The following is an 11,047-nucleotide window of genomic DNA, read 5'->3' as shown; positions in this document are numbered from 1 at the left end:
TGATAACCTAAGTTTTTGTTTTTTTTTCTTCAAGTTTAACAATTACTTACCTTAATTTTTGTTTTTTTTCTTCAAGTTTAACAATTACTTACCTTAATCAAGTTGACTGAAAGTTGCGACAGAATAAGACTTTAGGGTGACGATTGCAAAAATAAGAAATAGTTAAAGGTCATACTTGCAAATAAGCATGTTAATTGAAACTTATCCTTCCCATAAAAAAAAATGTTAATTAAAACTAAATCATTATACCAAAGAAGCCACAAAATACGCACTAGGAATCAAATTGATGAATTCCAGGGTCAGAGCCTGAGAGGCAATCCACAGAGCCGAGACGAAGTTTTTCAGCGACGATCGTCTCAAATCTCTCTCCACGGCGTCGTTTTCGTCGGAGCTCTCGATCAAGCTCGCCCGCGATTCTTTCGGCGTCGATTCGGAACCACCTGTGTCTGTCGTTTAGGGTTAGGGCTTTTCCGACGAGCTCTTCTTATCGATACATTCCTTGTCTTTTTTTTTTGTTCCTAGACGGAGGTTCGTTCTCGAAGGTACGTCATTTAATTTCTTTTGCCTAGCTTTGTTTCATCATTTTTTTTTTGTGTTAGTTTCCCGTGAGACTTGATTTTTTTTGCATTATTTTGATGGATTGTGAATGGTTTAGGGTTAGGGTTAGGGCTAGGGCTAGGTCGATCAGAGAAATGGATGCCCCGGGAGGGAATTCGGACCAGTATAGAAGTCCTTCCTCGAGTGGTGTTAGGAGGTTCGGATTGGTATCGGCTTCGAGTCTCATTCAAGCTCCTCTCTCCGCTCTGTTGGAGTACTCGGGGCTCCTCCGCGGAGGGAACCGAGACGAGACAGAGAGATTGGTGGTTGGAAGGTCGAGGGACCACCACGGCCAGGCTGACGAGGCCGCCGGAGCGGGAAACGACGGCGAGGTCTCGATCAGGATCATCGGGGTGAGCGAGCAAGAGCACGGCAGGGAAGGAACGGGCTTGGTGGTGGGTAACGCGAGGGAAGCCGGTCCGGGCTCGAGCGAGGTGGTCGTTGGTGGATCCCCCGGGCCCGCCCAGGACGGGACCAGAGACTCGAGGCCTGTCGGAGAAGGGACGTCTCAGCCCAACGGCGGTGGAGGAGAGGCCGGGGAAAGCGGACGGGATTCCTCTTACCAGAGGTACGATATTCAACAGGCTGCTCGGTGGATTGAGCAGGTCTTGCCGTTTTCTCTGCTTCTCTTGGTGGTCTTTATCCGGCAGCATTTGCAAGGTATCGTTTTTCTTTTCCGTCACAATTCACCCAAAGATTATATAGTGAGATGGTTTTATTGGGTTCGGCTTATTTATCTATTGTTAGTTTTTAAGCCATGATTTTCTGTTTGAGTGATCCAAGAACTCCTCTGTAATGCATGAATTCGTGTTTGCTGATATGCCCTTTTATCGACGTGTGGCTCTTGGGATTTCTTGCATGTTACGGTGGAATAAGATTTACTCGCTTTTATCTCTATCACTTTGAAATATTTACTTGAAGTTGTGGTTAAATGCATGGTGAAGGCAGTAGATGAAAAAAAAAATATAAAGAAATTTGGATATGAGTCTAATCCACAGCATCTGTAAGCTAATATTCACAAATTTAAGACATTAAAATAATTTATCTCTCTCTCTCTCTCTCTCCTTATCGAGTCTACAAAAATGCATTATTCATGATCTTAGGTTCCACGCAAAGCCCTCGACGAGATATGATTATTTTGACACCGGTGAAGCCCTACTTCTCATACGTGGTATATTTTATATTAGCTGTCCTGTGGTTGATGAAAAATCAACTGCATACGAATTTTAAAAGAAAAAGAAACTAGACATCAACTTAATTTTTGAAACTTGTGTTTATTTTCTTAAAAAAAAAGACTCCCAAATGGACTTTATCACACTTAGCCCACAAAATATAGTTGCAAAAGCATTCAAGTGATGGACGGTTGCTTCAGTATTTTGAGCATATTTCATTTCTTGCATGTGGATATAAATTTCACCAGGACTGAGTAGACTTCCTTTCATGTATGCAGGTTTATTAATCATTTATGTGGGTTATAATAGTAATCCTTTCGTCATTCTTTTTAATAATGGTGAACTACAGGTTTCTTTGTTACGATTTGGATCGCTGCTGTTATGTTCAAGTCAAATGATATTCTAAGAAAACAGACAGCTTTAAAGGTATCGGACTCTACTTTCATTATAAATATTCACTTTTTACTTCCAAAAATGTTTTGCTGATCATAATTTATTTTGTGGCTACAGGGAGAGAGAAAAATCTCTATTCTGGTTAGCATTTGTGTTGCATTCACGGTTCATGTTATTGGTGTCTATTGGTGGTATCAAAATGATGATCTTTTGTACCCGTTAGTGATGCTTCCTCCCAAAGTGATCCCACCATTCTGGCATGCCATATTCATAATCATGGTGAATGGTATGTCCATTTAGCATTTTCTGTTTCTATCCTTCCTCGTTGTAAAATTAATCATTTTCATTCAATAGAGAAGGATGTTCTCGTTTCTGCATGATTTATATAACATACTTCTGTGTTTCATTCAAAGTTCTCCTGTCTCAGATATTCCGTTTCCTTTTCAGATACCTTGGTCCGCCAGGCAGCGATGGGGTTCAAGTGTATTTTATTAATTTATTTCAAAAACAGCAGAGGTCGAAATTATCGTAAGCAGGTGGGTATATTAAGAAGTTCAGTTGTAGATGTTATTTATTATAAATGAAAAAGATAAAAGAAAGAAAGAGTAAGTACAAGGGTTAAGAATCTATTTATTTTTTTGGTGTCCGTCGAATATATTATCTTTAACCATATGAGTTATCTAATGATTCTAATCTCAGGGTCAATTGCTCACTTTGATTGAGTACCTGCTCCTTCTCTACCGTGCCTTGTTGCCAACACCAGTCTGGTACCGGTTTTTCTTGAATAAAGAATATGGAAGCCTTTTTTCATCGTTAATGACAGGGTTGTATTTAACATTCAAGCTCACGTCCGTTGTTGAGAAGGTGAGAATATACGGATAACGTTTTTTCTTTGCTAAGTGTGCCTATATATATATACTCGTACTATATTCTCAATTGCATTTTTGTTACAATACGGTTTTTTCGAAGACACAGCCTGTACTTTTTGTGTCTGATTCACTCTTCCCTTTCTATATTGTCAGGTGCAATCCTTTTTTTCTGCATTGAAAGCCTTGTCACGAAAAGAAGTGCATTATGGAGCGTATGCTACATCAGAGCAGGTATATTAATCTGTTTTCTGTTAGATAATGCGAGGCCTCTTAATTAACTTCTACAGTGTACGACTGTATAGTGTTTTCATTTGTTTCTGTCGAGGTTTCTTCACCAACAGGGACTCGTGTGATATATATACACACATATATTATGTGTGCTGTGTGTGTGTGTGTGTGAGAGAGAGAGAGAGAGAGAGAGAGAGAGAGAGAGAGAGAGAGAGAGAGAGAGAGAGAGATTTGATTTATAGTTTCATATTGGAAATGGATGGTGATGTGGACCAGTTTGCATGCTTTGCAAATTCTTGCAGTTCATTAAAAATAATTTGATATGGAGGAGAGCTTTTCCAACTTCCTAAATGAAACCATCAGGATATTCCTACAATTCTCTTAAAACTAGGGATATTCCTGCGTTTTCATATCGTTTAGTTATTTACAAATTTGAAGTATATAAGTGTATCTATGTAATATCTAAGCAAAACTTCCTTAGTCAACAGTGAACTTTTAAGACTATGAGGCCTATCAATTCTTAATTTAAAAAAAAAAAAAGTTCTGTTTCTGGGTGAGAGAAGGTTTTGCCTGCAAATGTAATTTTATCTCTGACCAATCAGTCATCAAATTCAGGTTAGTGCAGCTGGTGATTTGTGTGCTATATGCCAAGAGAAGATGCATGCTCCGATCTTACTTCGTTGCAAGCACATCTTCTGCGAGGATTGCGTGTCAGAATGGTGAGATTTATTATTTATGACCTGTTAATTCAATCACTTTTGGTTTCATTTTTTTTAAAGAGAAACGGAAATTTATTAAAAAGAAAAGAAAGAAAGCTTCGTCTGTAACAAAGCAAAGTACAAGCTAGATCGCGCTAGGCCAATTTGAGCCCTTACCGTCTTTTGGTTTCATTTAATAACATCTAGACATAGAACTTCCGACACAAATTTATATGTGAAGAACCTCATGTTTGGAGCCTGGTTTATATGAAATAGAAATTTGAGCGCTTACCGTCCTTGTAGGTCTGTATCAAAAGAAAATTTTGTCACATAACTTGTATGAGTAGAAAGGTTTGAGTTGATGGGTATTGGGTTTTCACTTTTATTATGTCTGATCTCACAAGGTTGTGTAGAAATCAGTACTGAGTTGTATGATGGTCCTCACATCTTTTTTATATTTTTTATTTATTTGTTCGGGCACTGCCAGGTTTGCTTACTGAAAAACCTTGACTTATAAGCGCTTGTATATTGGGCTCCTTGTGCTCTAAGATTTCAGCTTTTCAAACTCAAGCTCCAAAATTAATTTTATATCTTCACAGGTTCGAGAGGGAACGTACTTGTCCATTGTGCAGAGCATTGGTTAAACCGGCAGATCTCAGATCATTTGGCGATGGCTCAACAAGTCTGTTCCTTCAGTTGTTTTAAATTAAAACGCTTGCGTTGAAGCTCCGAATCGGAGTTCGCAGCAGCGTTCTCGTATCCCTTACAGTTTGCACAGGTATACTTAATCACTCTCACTGCCTTGTTCATCACGGGTCGCCATTACAAAGCAATTTGAACTGGCTTGCGTCAGAGTTTAACTGGTCATGCTGTTCATAGGCTGTGTTGAGAAAGAAATTAATTATAATTGTAAATTAACTCGACCGTTAGAAACAGAGGAATTTTTTTTCGCTCTCTCTCGAGAACCAACAAAATATTATTTTTATTATTCCAGTTCAATTAGTGTGAATGAAAGGTTTGCCCCTGTTTTTGTAGCTTTACTTTGTTATTGTTGTATGATGCCAAGTGGATGCTGAGCATCAATTAGTAGACAAAATGCTGATAATTTATATTAATAATAAAGCTTTACTAAAAAAAAAAAAGCCGCGGTCTACAACTCTGTAACAAAGTTGAAGTTACTGATAACTGTTACTGCTCCGGAACTATTTGGATGGCTAGAGACCTATGAATACACTTGATTACAAATTAATGAAGATAAAATGCCTCATAATCATTGCACGTAATTGTAATTTTTCAATGATTTTTTAAATTATGTTGTTTTATTTGTATTTCTGTTAGTTTCTTTGAAGTAGCGCTTGCGAGCGAGGGTTTTACGACAATTTAATCTTGAAACTAATATCAAATTCAATAACGCAATTAAGTGTATTATTAGGTCTAGTTTATCAAATTTCTCTTTAAATAGCTTTTCTTCAACTTTGGTCACTTGGGTAAATGGACGTCACTTTTCGGCCTATTTAAAACGAAAGCTCTCAAGCAAATCGATTTTGAAAAGGCGGGCATGGCTGTTTGAGCGGAAATACAAAAATGTATTTATTTGGAAGACAAGTTAACGCTTACGCAGCAAAAGAAATACATAACAAAAGAATAAGTTACATTACACACATAATAAACGAATCATCAAACATCTGCAAAGACAAAGCAGCCATATAAAAACATGTCTTTCCTTTACCCTCCCAAAAAAACCCATAGGAAAAAAAGAAAAATTAACTACACAAATCTCTGGATCAAAAATCACAAGAGAGCACTCCCAATAATAAAAAAAAAAAAAACATTTACTTAGAAGATTCTGAGGGTCCATCGGTATCTTCTTCAACAACAACTTTCACGATTTCTCGAGGTTGATCCTCTAAAGAGTCGTTCTCGGTCTCAACCTCTAGTGGGATTTCGGCCGAGACGGGATCTTCAGAAATGGTGGGTGTTAGAGAAGTAGAGAGCGCTCGGGACAACCCCGTTTGGCCTGTGATAGGGTAAACCTCTGTAACTTCTTCGCTACACTCGTCTAAATACACAACGTCCTGCATCGTGAGCTGGTGGTACTCTACGATTTCCCTCAAGAACCTGTTCTCTCTCGCGTATATCGAGTTCTCGTTGGCCAGCCGTGCTTTCTCTGCTAACAGTGTCTCCAGTTGAAGCCGGATCTAAATAATAAACAACCAGCCGGTGAAATCAGGATAATTGAGATTTGCGTAATGTTTAGAGTTTATTATGTGTGTGTATATATATATATGAATACCAAGTCCTCGTCGTCACGGTGGTCACCCTTGTCGCGATTCTCCCTCAGGATTTTGTTTTCTTCTTCGAGCTGAGAACTCCGTTCCTTTGCAAAAGCTAGGTCTGCCTTGACGGTTTTCAGCTCCCGGAGAAGCAGTTTTGCCTTGGCAGCTGTGGCCATTGCGACCTGTGAATATGTGATCGGAAACTTATAAAGATCATTCGAACGGAGAGATTCAAACAAACTCTTGTATTTGTAATTCACACTACAGATATTGGACAAATTTTCAATCTTTTTTGGGAAAAAAAAACCGTATGTAACGAGTATCCTAACAAGTTTCACACTTTCGGCCTGCAAATTACTTCTCTTTCCCCACTTTGAAAATTAAATGTTCGGTAAAATAGCCGAAGTTTCACCATTGTTCAAGGGCAAGCTTAACAAACTTCCCACATTCAAACTTCGAATATGCAATCAACACACTGAAGTGCCTAGTTTCTTATATATAATGTGAAACATGGCTACTTTGATCTCTCTTTTTGTTTGTTTCTTTCTTTCTATATTTGATGATTTACTTGACCACTATTCATATTAAAAAAATAATAACAAAAGTTAGCCACCTTACGTCGCGTGAGGCCTTGAGCTGAGCGTCGTAATTTGTTTGAGTCTGAGTCTGAGGCTGCGTTGGCGTGGCCGGAGATTGGTGCCACGGATTCGGATCGTTCAGATAGTTCTCTGCTCGATCGTGAGCCTCGGGATTGTTCCCTTGTCGCTTGCTTTGAAGTTTCCGGGTTTCTTGGATTATATCCGCCGTCTTGTTCTCCACCATCGTCATACCCTCCTGAAATAACAAAAAAAAAAAAAAAAAAAAAATTATCTGATACTCCTTTCTTCATAGTGGGATTGAAGAGAAGATTAATACCTCGAAAGCTTTCTCGAAGGTGTCTCCAAGGTTATTAAGAGACGTCGTTATCTTATCCAGGCCTTTTCGAAACTTCTGATTCTCTGTTTTCTTTATGTTCGCATTTGAATCGTACGGTTGATCTCGTGACTGTCCTCCGGGATATAAATATTAACGGAAACGCCAGATTATATTCCGCTCTAGTCTAATGATCTAACATGAATAATAATAGTAATAATAAGAATAATAATTATTAAAAAAAAAATTGTTTAGACCTGGTCCTGAATCGTGTTGGTAAATAAAGAGGAAGATGTTTGAGAAGAAGATTTTTCCAGGTCGTCTTCAAGTATGGCTTTGGCTTTTTGAGCAAGAACTCCCCAGAATCCAGTCTTCGAATTGCTCATCGAATCTGGTGCATTTCCATACGCCACAAATTCCTGAATCAGATCTCAAACCGAAAATATATTTTGTCAGAATCGCAAAGAGAAAAAAATAAAAAAAATAAAAAAGCTGATAGTACGGAAATCGATCTGTGTTCTCAAAGAACTGAGCGAACCTTGGATCGATGGCGATCCAACGAGAAGGATGATTCGCGGAGAGCGTCCGAGGCTCGGATCGCCTTGGCCGCGAGCGACGATGAAGAATGTGAAGAAGATGAAACGCCGTCGTTTTCGATCGGGGGATGAATTTCCTCTTTGAACGTCGAAGCTCTTGCGATCCCTTGCCTTCTTCTATACGCCATCTCTCTCTCTCTATCTCTCTCTCTCTCAGACCACCATAACCAGAAACCTGGAAGCTAGAAATTCTTTTATTTCTCTCTCTTCTTCTCTAACGAACTCTTGTTTTGCCGTTTTCTATGCTCGAACAAATAAAATAATAAAAAATAAGAATTAAAAAAGAAATAATTGATTGATGATAAAAGAAAAGTAACGACCAAATGAAATGATTTTATTGTTGTAAAGGAAAAAAGAAGTAGAAGAAGAAGCGCGTAACTGTAATATCCCAACTGTTTTATGGTTCTTTCGTCACCGTCCGATTAAACTCATCTCTACCGTTGGATTGAATTATCAATCATTTGTGGACCAATAAGTTAAGATGACTATTATTTCTCATATATATTCACTTTAAATATTTAGGAAAAATATATGTCCAGTTTTTGTGGCACTTTTGGAAGCATTGGTGTTGATTATCAGAGAATTAATTCTTTGGGTTTTGTGACCAGTTCGTGGAATTACCAAACAAAAATCGTCCTCCCATTAAGCGCAATTCTTTTTATCAATCAATTTATGGTCTTCTTATGTAATAGTTTCTTGATAAATAAATGAAAACCCGCTTGCTATTTCAATTAAGTCAATTAGAACTTTAATTTTAATTCTAACCCAAGCGTGATCAAACTCATGGTAAAAGTTTGAGGTCTATTAATATAAATCGAAAATAGATTTTTACTTTTGAATGGTCGAGATTAATGTTTGACGTGGATTCTTACATCAACAAGATCTTTTGAAGTAAATAAATATTATTTGAATGTTATAGACAATTGTTTAGATGTATTAGACATTTTATTTAAAAAAAAAAAAAACGAGCGTAAGAGAGTTTGATAGATTTTCAAATTGCTAAAAATATTAAGTAAATGATATTGGACAGTGTAACAAAATAGCCAAAATGAAACTATGAAATTTGTTTTTAGCCTACGTTTCACAACTTTTAGGAAAATAACATACATGTTTATGTGGCAACAATTAAAGTCTGATTTGCTCTTATTTATTAAAAAATTCGTCATTTTCTCTCTCCTACTTTTTTCCTACACTTTTTTTCTACATAAAAACTTCAAAAAACCATATCTATCTCATATGAACTCGAAATTGAGTGATTCCAAATCCCACAGATTCGTGACGTCGAGATCTTAAAAAATAGATCCATTATGTTTGATGAATAAACATCTTTAATACCATGGATGTAGAAAAATCAAGTTACTACCTTAAATATGGAAATAATAACTGAAATTTTTTGAAATTATCAAAAAAATAAATGGAAACGTAAATATGATGCATTAAACATAATTTTTCATCAAACATAATGGGACTATTTTTGAAGATCTCGACGCCACGAATTTGTAAGATCTGAAATCACTCAATTTCGAGTTCGTATGAGAAAGATACGAATTTTTGAAGTTTTGATGCAAGAAAAATTATTTGAAAAAAAACAGGAGAGAGAAAGTGACGAATTTGTAATAAATAAGGGCAAATCAGACCTTAATTATTACCACTTAAGCCTTTTGACTATATCCCTAAAAATTATCAAACCTATGCTAGATCCGAAATCACATGTTTAAAGTGGCATAGTTAGTTACAAATCTCAATAATATTTAATTCGCGGGAGAAAATAGACAAATTTAGTAGAAAAAATAAAATAAAATACTATGAAAGCTGAAAAATAAAATAAAATACGAACAACAACAACAAAAAAACATAATAAATATGTAAAGAAGAGAAAAACAAAAGAATGCCGATGACCGTTCGACGGTTTTCTTAAAGTAATATTGCTCTCCTACGGGTGCTAGAAATGGACGAGCAATTTACTTCACATGATACAAGGACGGAATGAGAAGAGTTATGCACCAAAAAAACTTCTCCGGCGAACCAAGACAGTAGCAGATCCAACCACCGACTATAAGAAAAACACGAGACAATTTTGGAGAGGAAAATAGAGAAAATATTTCTGGAAGTGTTTGTTCGAATGAGAGCACAAGGCCACCTTTATAACCACGGAGTCTGAAAAGTTACAAAAATTTGAACCATCCAAACTCGACCAGCCATAATGGCCTTAAAACGCATTAAAGCTCACTAATGCTTACATTATTCTTATCCTAGGCTATTACAAAACCGTTTGTATTGACTCAGAAAATAAAAGCGTAACCTTTATGGCTTGATTATGTTTTAATTCGTATGCCATAACCGATGTCTTTATGCACGGTTATAAGACTTTCAGAAGAGAAATTTGCTATAAAAAGATAAGGATAACCAAAAGCAAGCCCAAGTCCAAGCCCCAGCCCGGCTCAACTCGGCACGACCGATTGGATGGACGGCGGCACGCGCGTATGTGGTGAACTTGAGCTTCCCTATGCCCTTGCCCCTTCTACAATACTAGGTCACTCTTGGGAAAAACCTTTTTCAACAAATTGACTATATAAACTTTCTCATTTGTTCATTTTCAATCCATGTGGGACTCTTGCATTTTACTTAAATTCACACACTAATGTGTTAAACACAATTAATGTGTGTTTTAAGGATACTTTGAGCATTAATTTACCATTTATTATAGCTCCGATTTTGACAAACTTATAATCGATGTTATACCCCTTTCCGCAAGGACTAATAATACTCAAAGATTAACAAATTACGTTGAGTGGACCCCACTCAAATCTTTGCCCAAAATCACTAGCCCACAAGATAATAAATATTCTTTATTATCAAAATCCTCTCATCATTCCAACAATCCCCCACATAAATGAAATTGCACGATTACAACAAAAGACACAACATGAAAAATATAGTGATTGGTTCTACCATCAATACTAGTATATGATAGGTAGCCAAAGTCCTTGAACCTTCTCTCGTAGAAATATGCCATGTTTACTGACTACTCAGTAGATGTCATTGAACTGTTAGTCGTATGTATATAAGCAATAAACATAAATCACGCTGATATCTTGCTACCACATGCTTAGTTCTCATGTTAATACTCATTTCAATCCTGAACATGCGCCTAGTTTTGCAAGAGTCTCTAAAGAATTAAGCCTTATAAATTCTCCTTCGAAGCGACCCTTCTTCTCTCTCACGTGTGTGATTCTTACATTAAAAGAGTAATCCCGCATTACTCATTCGAAATCTCAAATATCCTACTTCACCGAATCATTAAAA

The 11,047-nt window shown here is 37.0% G+C and overlaps 2 protein-coding genes across 2 annotated transcripts; one reads left to right on the top strand and one right to left on the bottom strand.

Annotated features, from left to right (window-relative positions):
• The first annotated feature begins 248 nt into the window (after nucleotides 1–248).
• LOC149405214 (RING/U-box superfamily protein) lies at nucleotides 249–4,991 on the top strand. The gene is made up of 9 exons (XM_089606948.1): nucleotides 249–542; nucleotides 656–1,257; nucleotides 2,119–2,195; nucleotides 2,280–2,448; nucleotides 2,610–2,698; nucleotides 2,862–3,026; nucleotides 3,185–3,262; nucleotides 3,875–3,978; nucleotides 4,557–4,991. The coding sequence occupies exons 2-9, from the start codon at nucleotides 693–695 to the stop codon at nucleotides 4,660–4,662; spliced, it is 1,353 nt and encodes a 450-aa protein (XP_089463074.1). The 5' UTR covers nucleotides 249–542; nucleotides 656–692; the 3' UTR covers nucleotides 4,663–4,991.
• A 600-nt stretch (nucleotides 4,992–5,591) lies between these two features.
• LOC149405213 (heat-inducible transcription repressor) lies at nucleotides 5,592–8,062 on the bottom strand. Its single transcript, XM_089606949.1, has 6 exons — nucleotides 7,684–8,062; nucleotides 7,403–7,564; nucleotides 7,149–7,277; nucleotides 6,852–7,067; nucleotides 6,251–6,415; nucleotides 5,592–6,155 (listed from the first exon to the last, which is right to left on the bottom strand). The coding sequence occupies exons 1-6, from the start codon at nucleotides 7,867–7,869 to the stop codon at nucleotides 5,790–5,792; spliced, it is 1,224 nt and encodes a 407-aa protein (XP_089463075.1). The 5' UTR covers nucleotides 7,870–8,062; the 3' UTR covers nucleotides 5,592–5,789.
• Between the last annotated feature and the right edge of the window lie 2,985 nt (nucleotides 8,063–11,047).

The sequence above is a fragment of the Urtica dioica genome, chromosome 2 (genome assembly GCF_054948205.1).
Source record: "Urtica dioica subsp. dioica isolate 48M chromosome 2, U.dioica_male_clone48M_v1_H2, whole genome shotgun sequence".
NCBI classification, from domain to species: Eukaryota; Viridiplantae; Streptophyta; class Magnoliopsida; order Rosales; family Urticaceae; genus Urtica; species Urtica dioica.
This window is presented reverse-complemented; position numbering and strand designations above follow the sequence as displayed.